This window comes from Coturnix japonica, chromosome 7 (genome assembly GCF_001577835.2).
Source record: "Coturnix japonica isolate 7356 chromosome 7, Coturnix japonica 2.1, whole genome shotgun sequence".
Taxonomy (NCBI): Eukaryota; Metazoa; Chordata; class Aves; order Galliformes; family Phasianidae; genus Coturnix; species Coturnix japonica.
This window is the reverse complement of record NC_029522.1, coordinates 6,761,054-6,785,184: the sequence shown is the minus strand read 5'-3', so window position 1 is coordinate 6,785,184 and position 24,131 is coordinate 6,761,054. Positions and strand designations below refer to the sequence as shown.

The window sequence follows — 24,131 nt, the reverse complement described above, 5'->3', positions numbered from 1 at the left end:
CCCGGCCTTACGGCGGCTGGCGGGGCGGGGCGGGGCGGGGCGAGGCGGCGCGGCGGCACCATGATGGCGGGCGGGGCGGGGCGGGGCGAGGCGGCGCGGCGGCACCATGATGGCGCAGCGGGCGCTGCCCAACCCATACGCGGACTATGACAAGTCTCTGGGCACCGCGTATTTCGATGCGTCCGGCCGGGTGAGTAGGGATGGATGCAGCGCGGTCCCGGCTGTTCGGGGGACCCCGAGGTTCCTCCGGCCCCATGCGTGGTTTAAAGCTCGGCTGTCTTTCTCCAGCGTGGCCCTGCCTGCGATCTCAGCCCGCTCCCAGTTTCCAGCCTGCCCTTTTCAGATCCGTGTTAGGAGCTGTGCCGGCCCCGGGCTCCTCCACCCGCTCACTCAGACCTCCTCCCGTTTGCCGATTTGTTGATTTTGGTGTTTCTACATTCTCTGCAGCTGACTCCAGAGTTCACTCAGCGTCTGAACAACAAAATAAGGGAGCTGCTGCAGCAGATGGAGAGGGGCCTGAAGGCTGCTGACCCGCAGGACTGCACGGCTTACACGGGCTGGGCAGGTAGGGCAGCACAGCGGGCATGTCTGCTCACAGTGGGGCTGGATGGCTCTGAAGCTGTCCTCCAGGTTAGGCCAAGTCAAACACACTTCTTCACTGTATCCACAGTAAACGTGTGTCGTGACCGGCACTTCTCTTGCACGATCTGTTATTTCTGGAGTCCCCGTTTTTGGCAGCAGAACTCAAACTGCAAAGGAGGACCACAGAGATGACACTGGGTCTTCCCTTCATTAATAGTGCCCGAGCTCTGCAGCAGATAAAGATGGAGGATTCAAGCGCACATGCTTGGAAGTAAATACTGGAGCCTTTGAAGAGACTGGCTCCAAATCTAACTGTGGGAAGAGTGCTGACAAGTAAACTGCTCTTCTGTGAAGCAGGCCTTCCCCACCCTATTTCTTCCCCCTGGAGCCAGGGAGGATGCACCTTTCTCTGCATCATCGTCTTTGGATTCTGCTGTGTGCTTTGTCAGCTTTTCTGCTGCTGCTTTCTGCACTGTGCCAGGCTTTAGGGAGGCATCTTGGGATAGGCAGGTGCTTGTGTGGCTGCTGCAAGACTTCTTCCTTTTTTTTATTTGTATTTTTTACCTGGATGCTGTAATCCCAAATGGCGATTTTCCATGTTATGATCTGAGCACGGCTTGTGCTTGGATGCAGAGGAACTCGATGCCAGCAGTTTCCTTGGGAAGAGTGTTCACTGTGTTGTTGCTAAGGTAATGTTACAGCCTGGTGAGAGCAACGTCAGAAATGGCTGCTTCAAAGTTTTCGTAAGGTAGACAGGCACTGAGAGTGCTCCAAAGCAGTCAGTAAGAAATGCAAGAATGCCGCTGTTGAATTGCAGCATGGGAGAACATTAATTTCTTCCTTTTTTTTCCCCTTCTCTGGAATCACTTCTCGCTGGGCATACAACCTTCTTGCTCTGGCTAATAGGATTAGAAGAAGCCTGGGGGCAGTTTTCCCGTGGGACACTGCCAGAGGAGTGAAGTTTGCACATATTACATTGTATCTTAGGCACCCACATTTCTTTTCTAATCCTAGCTGTATTAATTTATTCAGTGCTGGTTTCCAGAGAGCAAATTAATTGGGCCAAGACAGCAGCTTCTTCCCTTAATTGCTTATGTAGAAAAGCCTTGTTGAGCATCTTCTCATGTAAATCATTGCCCAGCAGTCTGAAATCAACCTGCACTCTTGTGGCCGCTAATAAGAAAGATTTGAAATGTGCCTCTTCTAGCGTAAACTCTGTGTGAAAAGCATCGTACTTGAGCATACTACATTACACCCAGTAATACACAGCATATGCTGGCACTTTACTTTGGTGCCTTTTTCTTTCCCAACACACTTGAGAGCCTTTCCTCCCCTTGCTTGCTTTTGTGCCAGATAAACCACGGCTTCTTGGCACGTGAACTTGGAGCAGAAGTAGGGAAGGACTTGCATTTTCAGCTCGGAGGCAGAGACAATGTGCTCTGATCGAGATTATCCTGCGTACAGCTGAATGTCCTCAAAACACATTTGGATCAGCTCGTTATGATTTCATTCAGTTCCCCATAGAGATCAGGGCCCTGTAGGCAAAGCCTTGAATGTGCCTGGGTATATACCGGGCTCAGCTCTTGTGTTCCGTTTTGTCTTCTAATCAGTTTAGCTAGACAGCTGCAGAAGCTTTTATGGTCCTAATCTGTTTCCCTGTTATTGGAGTATTGACTGAGGGAAAGTAAACTGCTGTAAGCTAATTTTGAATCAGAAACGGTTCAAATCCTGGCAGAAGTACGAAGCTCTCATCCATTTTCAAACGGATTAGCATGAGGATGCCCAAGAGTTGTTTGAGCGCTGGTGTTTCACAGAAGCCAGGAAGCCTTGGTCCAAAGGCTACCTAGACTAGAAGACCAGATGGAGGAAAAGAACCAAGAGACTTGATGTCACTACTGCCACCGCTTTGCTGACTGCAAAAGCCAGGAAGCATCTGAGTCTGATCCCAGGTGGCCTGTTGTGTCCTTCCAAGATGATGGGGTGCTCTGCTCTCTGAAACATTATGTAAGGCAGAGAGCCCACTCAATGCCTCTTCTGGCAGCGCTTTTGGGATTTGTTTCCCATGCAGACATTGCTTTCTCTAGCAATGCATTAGTTGTGGCTTTGACAGCTTGAGAGCCTCGGAAAGGGAGCCTGCTTTGGCAGGGGGGTTGGACTTGATGATCTCTAGAGGTCCCCTCCAACCCCTACAATTCTGTGATTCTGTGAAAGAAACGAGTGAGTGCAGGTAGCTTGCACCAGCTTTTGGCTGGCCTGAGAGTAGGGCTGAGCTGCCTTTTGAAAGGAGTCTTCAAAGACACATCCAGCAAGAGAAAAGCAGTTCAGGAATGGATAGAAATACAGGAAAAGCACCTTTTGATCACTTGAGTGTAATATCGTAGTTCTAACCTTATAATCCCAAGAACTTACAGTTCTATTCAGAAGAAAAGAGAAACATCAGAAATGGCTTTGGAATGCATTAGCGGGTGTGAGATAATATCCATAACTCTGTACCACAAAAGATGCTTATTATCCTTTGAGCTGGGCAGTAGAGCTATTCCACCCCACTCTGTAACTTTTATGCCATGCTTCCTCAAAATGACATCGAGTTTCCCACAAGAAACCATCACGTTTTCTTGCACTGTGTAGATATAAGTTTCCACTTCTTTCTATTCTTCAATGTCTTGCTTTGAGAGTGCTGGCTGACTTACTTCTCTGGGTCAATGTAAGATCTCCAAGCTCTTTCCTTGCTGCTGTAGATGACAAGTTTGTTACTGATCCAAATTAGCAGCAACCCAGAAATCTCTTGTGGGAACCTGGTGACCTTCGTGAAAGGACCACACTGGAGCTCATCTCCTGGTAGATAAGGAGGCGTGTTCAGAGCAGTGTAATGGGCGTCCCTGTTGGTCTTGTCAGCACTGCAGTGGAGCTGTCACCACTTTTATCCGTTCTGCTCAGCACGAGGAGAAAGCTTTGCCTTGCTGCTGCTGTTCTCCCACCAGCAGAACTGTTTGCAGTGGTAGTGCAACCAACAGAACTCGCGGGGAAGCCAAGACACAGTTTTTCTGTTTGATCAACAGAACAGTCATATGGTAGAGACTGTTTTCAGCCTCTTGCAGTGCTTTAGCTCCTGAGCAAGAGCTTATCTTCTCTCTGCCCTGTTGGAGGTAATGGATGCTGAAATTAGGACCGTTGGCATTAGCTTGTTGCTGCAAATACATCCATTTCCAGTGCATACATTTAAATATCCTCCCACACCTCCCCAAAAGAAATACTTAATGCAAAGCATTTATCTGCATCTGTAACATTTCTTATACAGGGGGGCAAGAGATGGAGATGTTAAATAAACAGGCTTTGATGCGAGATACACAAAACTGGTATTTGCCTCCTGATTCCCTGCAGCTAGCAAGTATCTCAGGAGTTCACATTGCAGTACATTGGCTCCTTGCACACTAGAGACAGCAGTTTTGGTCATCAGAGCCCTATTAAAAAGATACGCTGTCAACAGCACACACGTTCACCACAATCCTGCACCAAGCGATGTCTGATGTACAGGTGGCTGTACAGCAAGATCTTATGCTGCAAGGAGAAACAAAAAGTGAAGTATGTAGAAACTGCAGAGAAAGAAGGTCCATTTCCCCTGCAGGTGACTGCATTCTGTATCACTCCACACACAGCTTTATGCGTGGTCCTGTCCTCCCCTGCTGGATTTCCCTCCTGGGTTCACAAGCAGCAACAGAGCAAACAACTGGCTGAAGGCAGCACTGCACTGTGCCCTGCTGGTCATCTCAGGAGTGGGAATTCCTTTAAGAATGAGTTGAAAAAATTGTGTTTAGAGACAGTTTGTATTGCTTTTGGTTTTTAAATATAAAGGGGAGGGGGATAAATGACTGAGGAAAGCAAAGGTCTCATTCCCATTCCTTAATATAGGTTAGTATAGGTCTGTGCTTTTTGGAATCTTCTCCAAAAGACTGACCATTGGAGAGTGCTTAGGCTGGAGAGGAAAGGGAGCAAGGACTGTTTTGCAAGATGAAAAGCAGAGAAGTCAGTGGAAAACACTGCTGGGACATTTACTTTCTCAGCATTCAGTCCTAGCAGTGGTCTTGGCATAGTAGTTATGTAGAGAATTAGGGTGGTACGATGGCCGTTGGAATATAAGTTACTTACAAAGCAAGAAGGTGTATATCAAAGCAGGTAACTCAAAAGTGCAAGTTGTGCTCAGACAGCTGTCAGGTGGGTTAAGAGTCTAGAGGCTGTCCTTGGTGCTCATAGATTTGCTGGCTGGAAGAGGAGCTCCCCTTTAAAAAAGGGCTTCATGTCCACATCCCGATAAACCCGAATGATGGTATCATGCACCTGAGCCTCTCTCTCAGAAATACTAACGCTGAACTGCTTAGAGAGAGGACAAAGTTATTAACTGCAGCAGGAAATGGAAATCTGCCCTTAATGTACAAGCAAAATTGAATTGTCTGTAGTACGAAGCTTTCGAGATTACCCATGCCAAATGAGAAGGGGATCTAAATTTAAAATTGTCCACAGTACTATAGCAAGTAATTCTGCAGCATGCTTTTTCTTACACCACCACCTCTGCTTTTGTAAGATGCACCAGTCTGTTGTGTAGGTCTTGGGATCTGCTCAGTGGGAGGATTAGAAAGAGCCAAACAGGATGTCTCAAGGGTGTTGCTTCCCAGTGCTGAAGATGTGTCACTTTTTAATATGATCCAAGTCAAGGGACCCAGCCCTTCACCTCTTGGCATGAGAAAAAGCAATCAAGACAGGGTAACAACTTGCATGCTTTGCCACCAGTCCTGTCTTGCCTGATGTTTTCTGGTGTTCCAGGTTTTACAAACCAGCCCCAGGCATGATTCGTAGGTCTAGGTGTGTTTGTCTGGGTCCCATCTTTTGCTCTCAACTACTAAAACAGTATGTAACCTTTGTAGCAGAAGCTCTGTTAGCCTCCAGGCCCACCTGGGTCAGATGCTACGACTTGTTGACTTGCAGTCCACTCATAAGCAGCATGAGATAGAAAGAGGTCAGAAAGCAGTAGAAGCTATGGATGGCGCTGCTGGGCATTATGTTCTGCACGTACCCAAGAAGAGCCTGCAAGGCTCATGACCTAGATGAGACTGAGGGCCAGGCTTTTCAATGTGTAAAAACAACCAAACTATGTAGTGGAAAGAAGACATAGAAAGTAAACTCTGATGGTTACAAAACTTGCATTCCTTTTGCAGGCATTGCTGTGTTGTATTTGCACCTGCATGATGTGTATGGAGACCCAGCATACCTCCACGTGGCCCATGAGTACGTGAAGAAGAGCCTGAGCTGTCTGACAAGACGATCCATCACTTTCTTGTGTGGAGACGCTGGGCCCCTGGCAGTGGCTGCGGTCATCTACCACAAACTGCAGAACCACAAGCAGTCAGAAGACTGCATCACTCGGTAAAACGCATGGTTATGCCTTTCTGTTCTTTCTGCACTTGCTGTAGAACTGGCTCCGGTTTGTACCAGGCTGATTCCTCTGTGCCCCAATAAGTTTTGGTACAATCTCAGAGAATTCAGAAACATAACAAGACAAGCAAACTTGCTGTGTCCTGAAGAAGCATCTAGCTTAAGGACAAACGTGTGGCTACAGGCAGGGGAGCAAAGGGTATTCCTTAGTTGGTATTGTCACTTTAGAAATAACTCAGATAAGAGAAAAATAGTGTCCAAATAAATACATTCACAAAAAAATTAAGGTGAGGTTTGGGAGTTTTTAGAACCCTTAGATTCAGCTTGACATCCATTTTGATGACAAGAAGAAATGCGTCACTTGCTTCCACTCCCTATTTGTTAGTTGACTTTGACTTAAACCTAAGATTGAAGCATCCTTTTCAAGTGCTGAATGCAGCTGGTTATGATTCATTTATTTCTATTTCCTGCCTTCCCTCAACTGTTTTCAAATGTATTTTTGTTCGATACTTAAGGAAAAAGAGGATGTACAAGCAGTATTAACAATCAGATCAGCATATGGCAGAGGAAGGAAAAACAGCTACGGATAGGGGGAGACTGCAGTTGCAAGCTCTTCTTGCTCAAGGGATATTGACAAAATGAGAAAGAGCCCTGCATAGAATTGCTATTTTGAGTGGTCAGCACACTAGCAAGACAAAAACACAGGCACTTCAGTATGACACCAATGCCCTTAAAAGAGCCATGATGCGTAACACTGATTAAAATGCCATAGATGGGTATCTGAGGTACCTGTACGATTTGGAGACTCAGTTCCTACTCCTTTAACTAGAGCAGCTTTTCATTCACACAGATCTGGTCAGCCTGAAGACAGAACTCCCTTTTTGAATTCTTGAAATAATCTGTGGTTTTAGTTTTGCTTGATAACTGTGTCGAAGTGGTGAATCTCACTATATTGAATGTATTTGTTACTAACAATGGAACTAACCTGTCAAACATTACCAGCCAGTTCAGTTATAACACAAGCCCCAGGTTGTAGAAAATCCCTAATATCTGCTTGCTGTAGATCTCCCCCTCATGTATCCCCCCTGTTCTCCCTACAGTTTTGTGGCAGAGTGGAAACGTGATTAATCCTGCACTGCCATCTAATGGCATAATAAGGGCAGAGCCTTGGAAATGGGTTTCTTTGTACATCTGAAAGAAAAAATGGGTCTTTCTGGAAGAAACAGTTAAGCTGTCCTTACTGTGCTGCCAATTCCCAGAGCAGTTAGCCTGACCATGCTCCCTTTACAAAGGGAGTATTTCTGATTGAGAAACAGCTCCCTTGATCCAGACTCTTAAGTGAGCTTTGAATATGCTTTTTGGTTACAGAAGAATTTCTATGTTATGCGGTGCAAGTGTATAGAAAATGCACTTCGGTTCCAGCTAGAGAGAAGAGTCAGGGCATACACAAATCTCATCTTGCTCTGTGCTGCCTCACCTTCCCTCGGTCTAAAAAACAGTGATTCTTTGGCAGCTGGGACAACAGGCTGATTTGTGAGCAGTGGCTCTTTCTTTCAGGCTCTCAGTTTACACCCTCACATCTGAGAAACACATCCTGGCAACATATCAAGTATCTCCTACTGTATGTATGCTGTGCAGTCCTGCCACACATATCTAAAGCAACAGAAAGTCCCCTGATAACCATAGCTAGGAAAGCAGGTAGAGGCAGAAGCAGTAACGCATAGGGAGCAAGAACAGTAGCTCCAACTATTCCAGATTTCCCCACTAAGAGAAGCTTCCACATCCATATTGCTGAAAATCTCTAGCAAGGGTGGAACTGTTTATCCACCCATCCATTCTTGCTATTGCACCTGACATTTCCCTGACATCCTCAACAGACAGCATCTGTTCCTACCAACCTGCTGCTGAACTGCCATGCTCCTCCTTGGAAACCCTCCTCTTCATCTGCTTTCCTTTAACATGGGGACAGGAGACTCGAGGAGGCAGGATTGTTTCTTCAGGCCACACAGCTGGGAGCAGGATCCCTGCCAGATGGGTTTGCCAGGACTCCACTTACTCCCAGTCTCGGATGCAGAATCTGTCTCATGGGTTTAATCCATGAGAAGCCTCCCCTAGGAGCAGTGCAAGACAAGATGAGGTCAGGCCATCTCCTTGAGACATTTCTCCCTCCTTTCTCCTTTAATCTCTCTGCTTACTTTGAGTCCAGTGCCAAGGGAAACTCTTACCACAGGGAGTCCGAGCCCAGCGTCCTCTCTCTGCTCTGAGGGTACACTGGACGTTTGGTTGCTTCTTCTTTTCACAGCACACAGCTCTGCCTAGCAGCAAGGGCTGCCAAAGCACCTCTTCTGTTCTCCACACTGCTGTGACAGGGAAGCCCTGCACACACAGCTCTCATTTTAGCCCTTTTCCCTGTTGCAGCCACAGCAGGACAGCCTTGAAGCTGCTGATGCCAGAGTTTTAAAAGTGATGGCCTTTTTCAGAGTGTTTTGTCGGAGAGGAATGGAAAAATAAAGACAGAGCCACTCACATCTCTACCTGCTGCTCATGGAAGGGCATCCAGCCTTGGTGCTGCTGTGGGGAGAGGCAAAACAAGAAACCTGCATTGAGAGTGAACTGAACTGTAACGTGCCAGTGTGCACAGCACTCAATCCCCATTAGAACAACAGGAATATCACCAAATTTGCAACAGGGAAATAGTCAGGAAAAATGGCACACAACGTTTCTGACTCCAGCAGAGCTTTTGCTGTGCACTTATGGGCCAAAGGCTGGTGCCAACCAAGCAGCCGTCACTGTGGGGCTGCCTCACAGACAGCCCATAGTGTTCATGCTGCACACACTGTCCTCACTATTGCATAACTCACTCCACAGCTCTTACCCAGATTTCTATCTCATGCAAGCACCTCTTTTACTGACAGCATTGCTCTGTATACCTTGTAGGCATGGAATGAAATGAGCTTTGCTATCAGGACTTGTAAGAATACAGGTTGAGGTTTTTCCACGTGCTCACAGCACTGGCTTGACTTTCTGGCATTCCTTGAGCAGCCAAATTAGGCAGATACTTCAATTTGAAAGCAGCCATTTTTGGAAAAGGTCTGCACTTCCTGTGGCCTCATGGGAAAGTAATGGTGATTGTCTCCTGTAGGCCAGACTTCCCCACAAGTAGCTTTCCCAGAGCTAGTGCTCTGAGATAGTATATACATGTAGTATGGCTACAGTGTGAAACACTGAACAAAGTAAAGTGATAAGCCAAGGAAAAAGCAAAGGGGAAGGAGGGATTTTGTACCTTGTGTAACAAGAAAGCTGAGACAGGAACTTTCATGGCATCACTTAGGGCATAAGGCAGCACTACGGAATAAAGGCTGTTTTAGATCTCCAGTCCCACTGCTTGTTTACGTGCCTTTGACTGTCCTCTGATCTCCCTCGTATGTTTTTTTCTTTCTAGTCTGCTCCACCTACACAAGGTTGATCCACGAGTGCCAGATGAGCTGCTGTATGGGCGCATGGGGTATCTGTATGCACTGCTGTTTGTGAACAAGCACTTCGGAGAGGAAAAGATCCCTCAAAGTCACATTCAGCAGGTACTGTGGCTTCTCAACAGCGGAGGCGGAATTAGCCACCTGATGATTTATTAGCTGTCTCTTCCCATTCCACTTACCTTTAAGCAGGTATAAATCAGTGCTAGATGTAGAAAACTCTGGCAACAAATGAGAATCCACACCGTGGTTTCCCTGCTGCTCATCCTCTTGGGAAGAGAAAGCGCTACATGCCCCTCTCACCCCATCCCTGAAATCCACATAGATGCCCAGACAGCACTGAATTGGCATCTCTTTCACCCCTCCAGCAGCACTCATCACCTTACATGGGAGATTAACCTGAAATAGAAAATCTGTTGTTATCTGCTGTGCTAGGTGTAAGATTATAGTACTTTCCTCACCTGCATCTGTTCTCATCCACAGGTCTGTGAAGCAGTTGTAGCCTCAGGAGAGAGCCTGGCCAAAAGGAGGAACTTTGCAACCAAGAGCCCACTGATGTATGAGTGGTACCAGGAGTACTATGTAGGGGCAGCCCATGGCTTGGCTGGGATTTATTACTATCTCATGCAGGTAAGAGGCACCTAGAGGGGAGGGGCTGACAGCACCTGTTTCTCATTTCTTTGAATGATAAGGAGTATCTGAATAGCTTCATGGTGACATCAAGCCAGGCAAAACCTCTTATCTGAGGCACTCTCCTGTTTGATCACACATCTCCACTTCTGATGTTTTTCTTCATGTCTATGAGTTTGGATTTTCCATCTCCATGGACATTTGGAGGATCTACGTTATACAAGCAGTTTCATGTAATGAAGGCCTGCGGATCAGCAGGATCTAAGCTTCCCTATCTTTTAGTTGTTTATAAAGTATTGCCATTTGTTGACATCTTTGGGTTTCTTGGATTTATGTATTTTTAGGAGGCGGTGACTTGGAGCAGTCTCAGATCATTACAGAGTGAAAATCGCTGTAAGAAAAGCGTGCTGAAAGAGATCATAGATGTAGTAGGAAAGTTGGAAATGTCTCCCAGAATCAGAGCTTCTATCTCAGTGTTAGAGCAGCAGGACTACTTTTATTAAGCAGCTGAGTTCTGTAGCACCTGAATTGGCAGAGCAAGGCAAGAGGTTGGAGCTGCGGTGCCTCTTTACTTTGACGTGGTCTTTCTTACAGTTTCTCACAACTCATTGCTGTTCTGGGAATCTTCCCTGCCCTCGCTATGAAATCAGGGTGAAAATTCCCACGTGGATCATTTTTTTTGCATAAAACTGCAATATTTAAGCTTTGTAATAACAGCAATAAACAACACTGCTTTTTCAAAGCAGTTAGAGTGCCCACCAAATGGTTTGAATATAGTAAGGCTTATAGAAGTATGGTTTTTTGTTTGATATTAGGCTACTCACAGCAAGTGGAAGACCGCCAGGTTTCAAGCACTTGGCTTCCCTTCAGGAAGTCTGTCTCCCATAAAATGCTACGTAGGCTTCACGCTTCTCTGCTGTATGAAACACAAGGAGCCTGGACCAGCCAAGCATAACACACAAAAACCCGTGGGAGAAGCAGACGATGGGAATGCAGAGAGGAGGATGTTGGACTTATGGTCTCCAGTGGTTTTATAGCAGAAGTATTGATTCTTAATTTTCAAGTTATCACCATCTTGGGAACAGCGTGATCCCTAGATTAAAGTCTCACTGCAGTCTGCTGCAGGAGGTCAGACCAGTGCAGATCCCCTGTGGGGCAGCATCATTTGGAGAGGAAGCTGAAGGCCCTTCCTTGCTTCCATCCTGAGGTCAGTGGTGAAGTTACCCCCTTGCAGTTACCCAGAAACATCCATGAAAAGGCAGCATCACAGGCAGTTGGGCTGGATGAGCAGCTCACAGCTGCTGTGCTCTGGGTGCTAGGAATCATTCCTGAAATTCATCCCTAACGCTGTTTTTATGCAGTTTACCTTTTTACTCCAAAGCCGGTTACGTGAAACCATGTCTACCTAGTTCCAGGAAAGGACTACTTCTCTTGCTTAGAGGGCTGTGTGACACACTTGGGGAAGCTTTTGTTTTTAGGGATGCAAGAGTATGACTGGAAATGAGTCGCTGCTGACAGAGCAGGCTGAGGTCTATCAGGTATTTGGGTCGTGAAAGACTGGGCCAAAGAAACAACTTCATTTACAAGGAGCAAGAACAGATGTGATTATAACTGGCTTTGTTTCTTTCAGACAGACCTTGGGTCCGTTAGGGAGAGACACAGTGGTAACTCTCCTGTTATTAACACTTTGTGTCTCTTAGCCTGGCCTCGGAGTGAGCCAAGTAAAGCTGCACAACACAGTCAGACCCAGTGTGGACTACGTCTGCCAGCTCAAATTCCCATCAGGCAATTACCCTCCCTGCATCGATGACACCAGAGACCTACTTGTCCACTGGTGCCACGGGGCACCAGGCGTTATCTACATGCTTCTCCAGGCTTACAAGGTACCAGAAATCTTGCAGATATCCTTTGGGGACCCCTAAATGTGCTTATGTAGCTAATTAACACAGGCCTCCCCCCCTCACACAGGGATGCGCCCTGTGCAAGGAAATGACTTCATCGTAGGGGAATGTTTCTTGTCTCTCCAGGTGTTTGGGGAACAGCAGTACCTAAATGATGCTCTGCAGTGTGCAGAAGTGATCTGGCAGTACGGGTTATTGAAGAAAGGCTACGGGCTCTGCCACGGGACTGCTGGCAACGCCTATGCTTTCCTAGCACTGTACAACCTCACTCAGAACATGAAATACCTGTACCGGGCCTGCAAGGTGAGAGCCTGTGCGAGAGGAGGGAGAGGATTATTTGCTTCTGCCTTTTTACATTGCAGCTTCTTCCCTTGAAACCTAATTTCTAGCGTGGTAAAGAGGGAGCTGGTTCTAACCAGCTCCACTAGCACAGTCCCTGAGCAGGGTAGTTGCTGCATGACAGCCTACATAGAAGGAATATTTTGCAGTCTTGCTCTGCAAAGGGATAATGTGAGGGTGAAGGTGGTAATTATCTCACCATGCATCTCGAATGATATCTGAACGCTGTTCCTTTTTTTCATAGTTTGCAGAGTGGTGTTTAAGCTACGGTCAGCACGGCTGTCGGACTCCAGACACACCGTTCTCTCTCTTTGAAGGTAAACCTCCATTCCTCAGCATGTGTTCTGCTCCTGGGAATGAGTCAGTTCAGCACTGAGGAAAATGTTCTGCTGAACTCTTGGCAAAACTCAGCATAAAGAATGAGAGGGAAATAGCATTTGCTGTTTTGACCCTTCCCCAGAAGTAGTGTTCCTGTAACAGGCCAGTGGCTCCTCTTGGAGCATATTGTCCTCTTGGGCCTTCAGCACAGATTCTGCACACACCTTAAGGGAATGACTTTAGTGGGTACGGGCCAAAGTCTGCCTTCAGGCAATTTGCAGCCTGGCTCTTCAGTCTCTATGTGTTTCTAAGGATTAAAATCCTGCGTAGGCTTTCCAATTCCATTCCAAAGATGAATGAAGAGCAAGCAGGGTCACTTTTGTATTGTTCATTGACTTCCCCCAAAATCTGCCATTAGCAGGTATGGCTGAAAGAACTGGTTCCTCAGTTAATATAAATCTCCCTAGCTTTGGGGCGCATCAAAGAGCAAGAGCCAGACACATAGTGAGGGTCTGAGCCAACACAACAGGATCTCAAGTTTTGCAAAGATATTCAGATTCTTAAGCCCATAGACAGGTGAAGCAGAAGGAAGGGGGATGGGAGTGGGGAAATTTGCCATACCTTCCCAGGTGCTTCTCCAACACATGACGAATTTCAAAATGCTCTCCGCACTGCAGAACCTGAGCTGCTTGGGAAGTGTAGGCTCAGACCTTGGACATGATGTAGCTCCTTCTGAATACATTTTCCTGCTTTGTGTCTTCATGACGAATTCTCTCCTTGAACAACTGCTAACTTTGATGCCCAGATGGAATCTCTCTGAAGCACTTTATTTTTTCTCGTTCTCAGGGATGGCTGGAACAATTTACTTTCTTGCTGACCTGCTGGTGCCGACCAAGGCCAGGTTCCCTGCATTTGAACTGTGAACCTACGCTAGGCAGTTCCTTGCCTAAATCTTTCTGCACTTGGAAAAGCAGTTCAGAGCTGCTTCCTCTTCCTTCCGAACTCATCGTTGTTTACTTAACTGAACGTAAATCCATCCTCCTAGAGCACGCCGAGTTCTCTAATATGTCTAGTTGTTTTGTTGCATTGTTTCAGTTTAAATAACAAGGTGCAGGTTTTGCTGGTGTCTCCTGAAAGCACAGGGCTGCAGCAAGGAGAAGGGAAATATGTACAGTATTTTGTGTGCTATAAAGTTTTGCTATTTTCTGTATCCCATTTCCTGGGAGAAAGTTTTCTATTGAATGTAACTTTGCCTGTTTAATTTGTTTGTTCTGGTGCTGCCAAACAGTTACAGGAAGTTGACCTTGGAAAACAAAAGATAAAACACTGAGACTACTGCCCTTCAATGTGCTTTGAAACTTTCTCTTTCTGCCCATGCAGGGAGTAGGTAGTTCAAGAGCTGGGCTGCTCCATAAGAAGTGAATGTGATGTGCTGTGGGATCTCTCCTTTTTTTGATGTCAGATTGCAAGCAGAGCAGCTGGAACTGACGTGGTCTTGTTCAGCCTTGGTCTGAATTTACACCTGTCTGCTTTATAGGTGAAGGTAATTACGCATAGCTCTTTTGTGCATCTCTGCCAGTGCCAGACGAATAATCCACTCGCTTTTGTGCTTATTTGCTGCCTTATGCTAAACCTTGCAAAGTCCATTGGTCATGTCATGGAAAATTGTAATTTAATAGTAAGCAGGATGCATACTGGTGTGGGAGCTCCTATTTAGCTTTGAAAATTCATTTTGCAATCTCATATTTAAAAACATGGATATTATATGGATGTTATAGCAGATCAGCAGCAGCAGAATAAAAACAGCAACGTATCTCACTGAGTTCTCTCAGTGTTCAGCCTGTTACCTGTCTACAGGATATGTACAGGCTTTTGTTTTACAAGCTTTCTAGAACCTGGATAATTTGAGGCACTTGTTACTGCTTCTCGTAGCTTGACATCCACTACATCTACTGAACTGGAAAATCTGCTCTAGGTTCAACAGCTTTGACCTGACAGCACACCAAAAAGTTGCAAGGGGTAAATCAGCTTCGGAGCCCTTTGTTGATGCTACACTAATTTGCAGCACCCCCTCATTAAACCATTGCATATTTTTTTTTAGCTCCAACCATCAGCTCAGTACTGAGTACAGTAGAGGTTACTGACTCCACTATACTACTTTGTGCTGTTTGACGGCAGCTCCTCAGCCTGCACAAGTGTGGGCACACACTTGGTTTTCAGGGGAAAGCTGATGAGTGGTTGAGGACAAGAGCAGGGCAGCTTTAGGGCAGCACAGGCTGTCTCCAAGTCAGCAGCAAGAAGTGGGAGCTGCACAAGCTGTCTTAATATTTTCCAAAGGGCACAGTGCAGCCGTGAGGACCAAACCTGGTGTGTTCACAGCTAGCTTACCTCACAACAGTGGCATAGGCAGACCTGAAAGAAGCTGTTTCAGTGAAGAGTAGGAAGCATTCTGAAAACTCCTCCTCTCCTCTAAGAGCAGCCCCACAGCCAGCTCATCAGAAGACAGCCTGATGCACAGCAATGTTCATCTGCCTTAGGCTCAGCCTTCCTGGCAGGAGCCTGAAGCTGGTTTGTGCAGCCTAATGGGTCAGCGCTGTGGTTCACACACAGGACTGGTGCAGAACTGGCAGGTGGAGCACTGTTCAATAAAACATGAAAACAAGCGAGCTTTGTGTTGGTTTTTCTCATTTTGTGACCTCATACTCGTCAGAAATAAATGAAAACCACAGCTTAAATGCACCATCACCCAGCTTAATTTGTGCTTTAATTCTCAGTGTAACAGAAAACCACAACCTCAGACATACCTGTTCCACACAGATCAGGGGCATTCTGCAACTCTGCTGGAGGTCGGTTCACATTTGACAACGCAAACTCAAAAGCACCATCATATATCTTCAGAATAAACTTTTCCCAACTAATCATTATGAGGATTCACTATCTGTTGTGCTGGGAATGTGGTGTGTACTGGAATACAAGAGCCAAGTACAGTGAAAACTCTAGGAAAGTGATACTGGATCGAGTAAGTCAACTAGCAGCCTAAAGGTTGTTAGCCAGTAGTGTCTGAAATGACAGGGATTTTCGGGCCAGTGGGGTTTTGCAGGGGCTCCCTGGGCCCAGGGTGTGCAATGTTAGCTTGCAAACTCACTGTCAACCCAGATGGAAAATTCCTTAGCACTCAGACCAGCGTAGACTCGAACCTCCAAATACAGTATCATAGCTGGCAGAGCTGGATGCTTCAGCATCTTTATGGCTGGGCCTTTTTACTCATAGGGCTCACTAACCTTGGCAAGAGGGGCAAGCATAGACTTCTGGATTACAGCTGAATCTCAGAGGATTGCTTCATTGACTGTTACCTTCCTGAAACAATCAAAAGATGCTTTATACCTTCTGCATACCTTTTTCTTTCCTTTTTCTTTTTGAGGAGAGGGTGGTATTTTTGTTTTGATCCTCAGCTTTGCTTTTCTCAGTTCTGGAAAAGTCATCTACAAGGGGTAAGATCTGGAGCCAGCGCCTGATCCGTGTAAAGCCCACGGCATTAAGCTGATCTAGAGCAGTTCAGGATCCAGCCCCTCTACGACAGCTGAATGTAGGAGTCAGGCAGAGTTTAATTAACTTTGAATGGCTGATCACATTTCGGGCCCACCTAATGAACTTGTTTGTGCCTGACCTTAAAAGCAAGCCTGGGTATATTAATTAAGGGATCCTAGTGACAAATACGTGACAGGTAGAACTGTGGGGTTTTTATTTGTTGGTTTTCTGGTTTGAAAAGAACTGGCCAACCCTTCCATCATTCAGACAGCAGCAGGATAGTCCCCATCAAAGACCTCTTTGCCACAAGCTGGAAACAGACACAAAAGCACTCTTAACACAGACATATTTATATCCCTCATGTACCCCCTGGGCTTCAGAGAGCTTCTTCCTGGCTCTGGAGTGAGAATTATGGATGCTTATACTGCAGAAGTGGCATTGCTTGGTTCAGGCAGTGCTTTGTACAGACATAGCTGAGACAGAGAGCAGTGGGGCTCTCTGCACTGACGGTCATGCTGGGATCACTGTGAATGTGGCATTTGGTGTCTGGAGACAAGTATCACCAACCCAGTACCACCCCACTGGTACAACTTACCTCTGAAAATAGAGGTGAGTGTGAAGATCTGGGCAGCTGCTGTAAGACCTGGAGAAAAGCACCATATCACTGCGTTGTGCAGGGTTTCAGCTATCTCAGCATCAAAACTGCTCCCTTGGAAGCTGTTGAGAGAAAAACAGGACAAAATAGCTGTTGATATATTGTTGATTTAAGGCAGAGCAGGTTCTGCATCACCCACAAGGTTCTGTATTCCCAACTACTGCTCAAGACAGCTTTCACACCTAGTATGGTGGTCTCTACTGTCTTCTCCTGTGGCAGAGCTGCTTGAAGGTCCTTCTGTTTTGCCTCCCACTCCCCCCCACTTGTTTCTGCCTCCATGCTGCTCTTTCTGAGGAAGAAGAAGAGGGGTAGCTTTTATTCTGGATTGTTTCAGGACTCCAGTTCACTGTATCACAGCAAGGGGGAGGCAAAATGCAGTGTGAGATAAAGGCAAAACCTTAGCCCAAGGAAATCCGCACCCTCCCTACTGCTCTTGGACAACAGCATCCCAGGAGAACCCAAAAACCAAGCTCATACTCAATATTAGGGTAATCTAGATTTAAAGAGGTCCTAGCAGATGTGGAGAAGAGGAACATGGTATCTCATATAGCATACAACTCCAGAGATACAAGAGCCATTTGTTTTTACCTTTCTGTGCTGAGCAGGACATCACACAGCCAGCCCAGCACCCTCAGATGCTGTGCATCCCCTCTGCCCCTTCTGAGGAGAAAATACAGCAGATTAGGTTATAAATCACAACACTGCACTGAATGGTCCCAGTACGAGGGTGGTGATGCACTGGAACATGTTGCCCAAGGAGGCTGTGGATGCCCCATCCCTGGAGGCATTCAAGGCCAGGCTGGATGTGGCTCTGGGGAGCCTGGTCTGCTGGCTGGCAACCCTGCACATAGCAGGGGGGTTGAAACCAGATAAGCACTGTGGTCCTCTTCAACCCAAGCCATTCTATGGTCACTGTGCCATTTATTCCCTGTGTGGATGACAAGATGCAGCTCAGCTTGCTCTCAGTGAGGATGACAACGAGTGACAGAGAAGGCCCAGAGGTGTGCAAAACAACTGCAGAAGCCTTAAGAAGGGAACATAATCCTGCGCCTGTGTGGAGCCATTTAGCTCCATCCCCTCATGGCTGGGGAATTTCTCACCAGCAGGACACGCGTCAGACTGCCCTCGTTTTGCGGCTGTTGCAGTTTGCTGCAGCATTTGCAGCGATCCCAGGCAGTAATCAAATCTGCTGGTGGCGCTTCATCGTCCATAAATCCCATTGGAGTCTGGCCCATAAATAGTTATGCTACAGCATGCAGCTGCACACGGAACGAGAGCAAATGTTCCACCCAGCGGCTGCTGGCTCTGATCAGGTTGAGGAGTTGATCATGTTTCCACCATTTGGCTGAGTTTTATTATAGCTGCCTCTCCTTTAAGGCAAGCTCCCACCAGCGAGGGGGAGACCACAGCACCACTGAGCACCACTGTCTCTGTGTTGTATGAGCAAGCATTGAATTACTGCTTTGTGAAAGAGAGGAGTAATGCTATTAGTACTCACTTCCCTGATTTGTGACAGGATATATCAGTGAGGGAGAAGTTAGGAGACATTCCTCACAACAAGAAATGAAATGTCTTGGTATTCTCTCCTTGCTTTCCTCACTGTAAGAGGAATCTGACCCCAGACCCTCTGAATCTCCAGTGGGAGCCTCTGCAGGACACAGCAGGAATGAGGGCTGTACAAAGACTGACACACATCTTTTGTTGTAAAACGTTCATGCTGTGTCCATGCAGACAAACCAAAACCTTCATAAACTTATGATGATGGAAGCTGCACATGCCATCCTGCTATGGCTCCTGGTCTGAATAGGAACTATCTCACACTCCTATTGGAGGTAACTTGTGGGGATCTGTTAAAACTGGGAGAATCAGGTTGGATCCAAGCCTATAAGTCTCATTGTGATGCACCGACAATTCTCCAAACATCAGATTTCCATCCAAAGGGAAGAACCTCAGAGAACAGAGGTTGGAAGTGACATCTGAGAGCTGTTCCAGTGAGACAGCATAGAAGCATAGAATCACAAAGGTTGGAAAAGACCTCTAAGATCATCTTGCATATTTCAGTCTTCCTTGGACTGAGGATCCGCAGATGAGTCTCCTTCCCTTGGCAGCAAATGCCAAGCTGAGGCTCCTCCAGTAACTCACCTCACTCCAGTAATTCACTGCTTTGTTTTTCTCCCACATCCTTAAGCTGAGCAGCCCAGCACTGGAGGGCTGCCCAGCACTGGAGGCTCACAGGAGATGAGCACTGTGAAGGGAGAGTATGATTTGTTATGAAGTGAATCGGGTCCCTGCCCTCTGCCAGCACGCAAGTCTATTGCCCTGGATGAACTCTGAGGAGCGCACGGCCCAGCAGCAAGGAAACTGCCACCAGCTCTTTAAAATGATGGCAAAAAGCTGAGGTGCTTAACTGCATCACCACAAAGGTCACCTGCCTGCGGGAAAACTGAGTTATAATGAAATATGCCACGTTTGCTGGCCAAGACTGTCAGAGAGCTATTAAAAACAGCAGGGATCTCTTGGCCATCTACTCCACAGCAGGGCAGGCACCCTGGCTAGCTGCTGGGCATACCTTCTGCAGCTCCAGCCGAAGCACTGGACGTAACCTTTAGATGTGACACAGGGATAGGAGTTTCGCATGGGCATGAAATTAAGGCTGAGAGAAAAGGCAGCAGAGAAAAATCCAAATGGCAGTTTGTGATGGCCGTGGGAAAGCAAACAGCTTTGTCCTTCAGGAACACACTGAAGGGCAGGAGCAAAATTAATGCATGCAAAAAATAAAATACCAATAGAAATAAGACATACCAGGGGTCTCCTCTGATCCAAAACAGAACTGGAAACCAGACTGAATTGTGACCTTCTTAAACACAACTAGAAGAAACGGATTCTCCATCTGTGCTTCCCAAAGGGATGAGCACACACTCTTAAGCACTGGGATGGTAACTCAGGCCCCCTGTGCCCCCAGTGCTCAGAAAGGAAAGGAAAGATGTGCCAGACCACAGATAAACCATTCCCAACATCCAAGGGTGGTGGCACTTCAATGTGCAGGGTACCACAGTCATGTTCAAACCATTTTCCAGCCCTCCCCATGCCTTGAACCCACCTACCAGAAAGCTTGGCCATTCACATCTTCGCTTTTACCCTCACCATATGGTGGTTTCCCATTAGGTTGTTTCTTTTTGAACCCTAACAATGCACCTCACAACATACAGCCTACTACATGTCCTTGTGGCCCAAGAGACGGCTCACTAGTTAAAAACCCATCCGTAGTAACAGATTTGCAAAGTGAAATGATTTGAGACATCTTGAGCAAGAAGACAGACATTCAATTCAAAAATCCATGAAAGGAGGCTGCTATTTTTTTATTAAATGAAGGAAAGTGAAAAGAAAAAAAAAAGCAAGATTGGTCTCAGAAAGTCACTCACAACTACTGAAATCTCTGGCCAATAAAGACCAATTACCATCCTCATTACTGAGCAAAGGATGACAGGGAAAGCGGGTCTGCGTTAGAGTGCGCAGTGGGGAAAAGCAGCCCTCGTGCTGTGGAAGCTGCCAAACCACGTTCCTCCTGGCAGATGTCAGCTCATCCCAAGAGCTGCCGTTGCCACTTTTTGCTGCACCATTTTCTCCAGCTGTGGCAAGCGTGTAAGCTCATGAGAGCAGGCACTCACAACCACGTTGTGGCTTTGGGTTTCTCTTCCCATTTGGAGGGACAAGACTGTAGGACAAAATGCTTTTGTCAGTTTAATTAGGAATTGGGGAACGTCTGCTCTTAACTCTATTGTGCAGGTGGCAGATCTACTAAATCAGATGCATTGGGGATACTGCTCAGAGCTCAGCACCCTTGGGGAGGGGAGCCAAGGCTAGCAGCCAAGGGCAAGCAGACTACTTGCATTAAACACTGAAGTCCACAGGAGACCAACTTGATAGCAGTTACTCTTTACATTCTTACAATGACAAAAACACCATATAAAATCTTTGTGGAAATTAAAGCTTTCAAAAGGGGAGAGAAAAACCCCACCTCCATAATGACAACTAAAAGAGAACAGGAAGAAGTTTAAAGGAGAAAAAGGCAAGAAAGAGATGCAAAGAAAAAAAAAGCCAGCAGGGCCCACAGCCACACTGGAAACTTCCTTGGAGATACCTCCAAAGCCATGGTCCAAAGGAGCACAAGCCCTAGTTCATGATAAAAGATGTGTTAGAGTCTCAATTTATGACCATAAAAAGCACAAATGGAAGAGATACTCCCAATGCTAACACTTATCAAATACAGCAGGCACAAAGATGAGACTCACACCTCCAGTAAGTATGGCAGTATTAAATGTACAGCTGCCCCCCTCTCCAACCTATCCTATAGAAGCTGTGTTAAAATGGCATTTAGCATGGGAAGAAGGAGGCACTGGCTGGAGGTCATTAACATTACAGCACTTCCTACCCCATCCTTGGGAGACAGATCCAACGATGTGAAGGTTACATCCAAGTTCTGCCGTAGCAATAGACAGATTTCCAGATGCCTTCATTTTCAGAACCCTCCATTATTTCAATGGGATTTTATCATAATATGAAATCCTATGCAACATCACAGAATAAAGCAAAAGGCAGGAGACCCTATGCCAAGTCCCCCAAAGGTTATAATTCGATTCTAAACAACCTCCTTGACCCTGCCAATTCAATGCACAATAAGAGAGTAATTAGAAAGTGCCTTCAATCATTGTGCGTAACATTCACAATGGCAAATCAAACACAGAAAACGAACTAATAACAGTTTCTGGAAGAGAAGCGCTGGCTTCAAGTCCCTGCAGCACATATGGTTTGGTGCTATTGCTAGTTAGAAGTATTCAAACATTCAGCCAAATTGTTTACTTCAGAAATATACAAGGAAAGAGACCCAGCTCCACATGCCACAGGAATTGTGCCAGAGAACACGTCACGGATAAAGAGGAGCCAAAACGAAACACTGGCCAACAACTGCCAGCCAGAAACACTCCACACAGCACCTGGGGACAAAACAGATCATGTGGATCCCATATCTCAAAGCATGAAGCCTGCCAGGGAGCATCCTATCAACCCCCTGGGGAGGCCAAAGCTATGAGGCATCTGAGATTGCAAACAGAGGAAGATCCTTCGTGTTGAAACTACCTGCACTTCATTTCATCACATTGGTTGCAAAACATTACTGGCATTTGGCTCTCACGGGATGGCACAGATATCACAGAATATCAACCAAAAAAGCAGATAAATACCAGATAAATTTCCACTCAAGACATGAAAGCATGTTTGAGTTCTGCAAAAATCACTCAGTTCCTTACTCCGTGGATAATACCATTGCATGAACACAGAAAAAAAATACTACAGAACAGTCACTTGAAGTTCTAATCTGATTCAGTTTAGTTGAAATGTCTCATGTTCTTTGGCAACGGAGTTCACCAGGTCTATTCACTTGTCAGATTTTTTTCAATATATCTGATGAGAACTAATGACAAAGCTTCAGGAAATAGAAGTTCTTGGTGGTCACATCGTTAACCAAAATGGTCCAGATTTTAGGTTGAAAACAGTTATCTTGACCCATCCTCGAAAACTCTAGAAACTAAAATTCCTTTGCCAAAAGGGATGGATAATTAATTGATATGTGGTTATTTCTAAGCAAAAAAGTAAGTGGTACAACTGATCTAAGAAGGTCATAGACCTGGAGTTTGTGTCAGGGTACTCCTGCATGTGGATGTGGCAGCACCATCTTCCATGATCCAGTCTGTCACCCGTTGACTCTGGAGTCCTCAAATCTACAGAAGGAACGACCTCTTGAATGTACTTACCACTGACATTTCTAACTGCTCTTTCCACAAGCATCCTTGAAACTGGCTGTGGCGCTCAGGGTCCAGCTGCACTTGCTGCTCTCACTTGCACGGTTTGAAATTGCTCTGGGGAAAAAAAAAAAAAAAAGAAAAGAAAAGAAAAAAAAGAAAAAAAAAGAAAAAAAAAAGGAAAAAAGACATATAAGGAAAAGGGTTAAAAATAAAAGTTGCACCTGCACGTGTGCACCCCACAGCCAACTGCTTAAGCTCTACTGACTTAACGAAGCTGCTCAGGGAAGATGAGTTTGGGACAAAAATATTTTAAGATAACAGGCATTTCTGAACTACCTTTGGAGATAACAGTCTCCATAAAGTATGTCATCAGCCACGCGCTGGCAGCTCTGAAGTCATCTCATGTTGCAAAGCAACTGACTTTGACAGAAGTTTAACGAGCAAGAAGATAAACCTTGGGGCTGCCTATTTGAGCAGAAGTGGTTCAGGCTGAGACCTTGCTCATACCACACTCTGCAGGTGAAGTGCCACAGCCCTAAATATGTGCACCTTACAGAAAACAGGAGCTGTCAATGCAGCACTCAGAGTGCTCTAGGTGGAGGCAGAGGCAGCTTGCACTGACTGCCAAGTGCAATCCCACAAAGCTTTCTTTATGCTGGAGGTGCCGCTATGGACACAGGGTCCCCCCAGCAACTCTTCCAGTGAGGGTCACCATGAATCTCCTGCTAACAACCTCTGATCTCACCGGTCACACGAGAAGCAAAGTGACATTCTTGAGAATCACCATGTCACTTCTCTCCCTATAGCTAAATAAGGGGGACAGCACCAGAAGGCTATTTAAAGAAGGCCAGCAAAGCTATTTGACATCCTGGAGGAGAGGCATTGCACACATATACATTCCTACTCCCCCAAAAACAGGCTTACAGCTTTACTGTGATGATTTCAGAGACTTACCAAGGGCTGTTTGCTCATGCAGAAGGAAGGCAAAGGTGCTATGAGCTCGACACAAAGGCCAAGTTCCATCACAGGTAGCTTTAAGTGGCTTGGTCAGGTTTGTCTGCAGGGGCATCACAAGGCAGTGCTGGGACAAAGGCATCTCAGTGTGTGCTCTGTCCCTCAGACAGCTCCATGATGTGTTGCTGAGTCTTCCTGCTGCTATTAAGGCCACCACATCATCCTCTCGTGTCATTTCTGCAGTGAGGCTCCTTTGCCTGCTGCCTGAAGATCTCCTTCCCAGCTACAGTCAGACAGTGGGAACAAAAATCCTGCTGGGGTAAGAGGATGTGGTGTCATCAGAAAACACCAGCTGATGCTACAGGAGGAAGCAAGTCCATGGGCATCAAGCTGGTGACAGTGCTGGCCAGAAGGACATAGAAAAAGGCACAGTGTAGACTCCAATGAATTGCTACAGCTGGGCTGCCTCCAGGGCACGCCTTACCCAGACGCACAGTAGTCTCAGATCCCCAGACTCCCAAAG

At 46.3% G+C, this 24,131-nt stretch overlaps 2 protein-coding genes and 1 long non-coding RNA gene across 5 annotated transcripts in view; 1 reads left to right on the top strand and 2 right to left on the bottom strand.

Annotated features, from left to right (window-relative positions):
• The window catches only part of CPS1 (carbamoyl-phosphate synthase 1), a 112,893-nt gene extending 103,448 nt beyond the window's left edge, over nt 1-9,445 (bottom strand). The window contains exons 1-2 of one of the 3 annotated variants that reach the window (XM_015868003.2): nt 8,235-9,445; nt 7,908-8,120 (exon numbers count right to left, since the gene is read on the bottom strand). In XM_015868003.2, coding sequence (XP_015723489.1) covers nt 7,908-7,953 — 46 coding nt within the window. In that variant the 5' untranslated portion in view covers nt 7,954-8,120; nt 8,235-9,445. Of the gene's footprint in view, nt 1-7,907 lie in introns of all 3 variants that reach the window. The other 2 variants (XM_015868004.2, XM_015868005.2) reach the window with 2 other exon arrangements.
• Nucleotides 78-15,332, top strand: LANCL1 (LanC like 1). The gene is made up of 9 exons (XM_015868012.2): nt 78-190; nt 448-565; nt 5,793-6,000; nt 9,452-9,587; nt 9,966-10,112; nt 11,813-11,995; nt 12,140-12,316; nt 12,597-12,669; nt 13,517-15,332. Exons 1-9 carry the CDS (start codon nt 107-109, stop codon nt 13,591-13,593), a joined length of 1,203 nt encoding a protein of 400 aa, XP_015723498.1. The 5' UTR covers nt 78-106; the 3' UTR covers nt 13,594-15,332.
• Nucleotides 13,766-24,131, bottom strand: LOC107316485. Its single transcript, XR_001556385.2, has 6 exons — nt 23,609-24,131; nt 22,664-22,768; nt 17,442-17,513; nt 16,794-16,915; nt 15,952-16,027; nt 13,766-15,634 (listed from the first exon to the last, which is right to left on the bottom strand). It is a non-coding gene; the product is annotated as an uncharacterized LOC107316485 (long non-coding RNA).

What these genes read in the sequence shown, in the direction of transcription:
- LANCL1 (XM_015868012.2), top strand. Translation starts at nt 107, where the DNA reads ATGATGGCGCAGCGGGCGCTGCCCAACCCATACGCGGACTATGACAAG. An exon ending in GGCTTACACGGGCTGGGCAG is followed by an intron (nt 566 to 5,792) that starts GTAGGGCAGCAC and finishes TTCCTTTTGCAG; the next exon opens with GCATTGCTGTGTTGTATTTG. An exon ending in TCAGAAGACTGCATCACTCG is followed by an intron (nt 6,001 to 9,451) that starts GTAAAACGCATG and finishes TTTTCTTTCTAG; the next exon opens with TCTGCTCCACCTACACAAGG.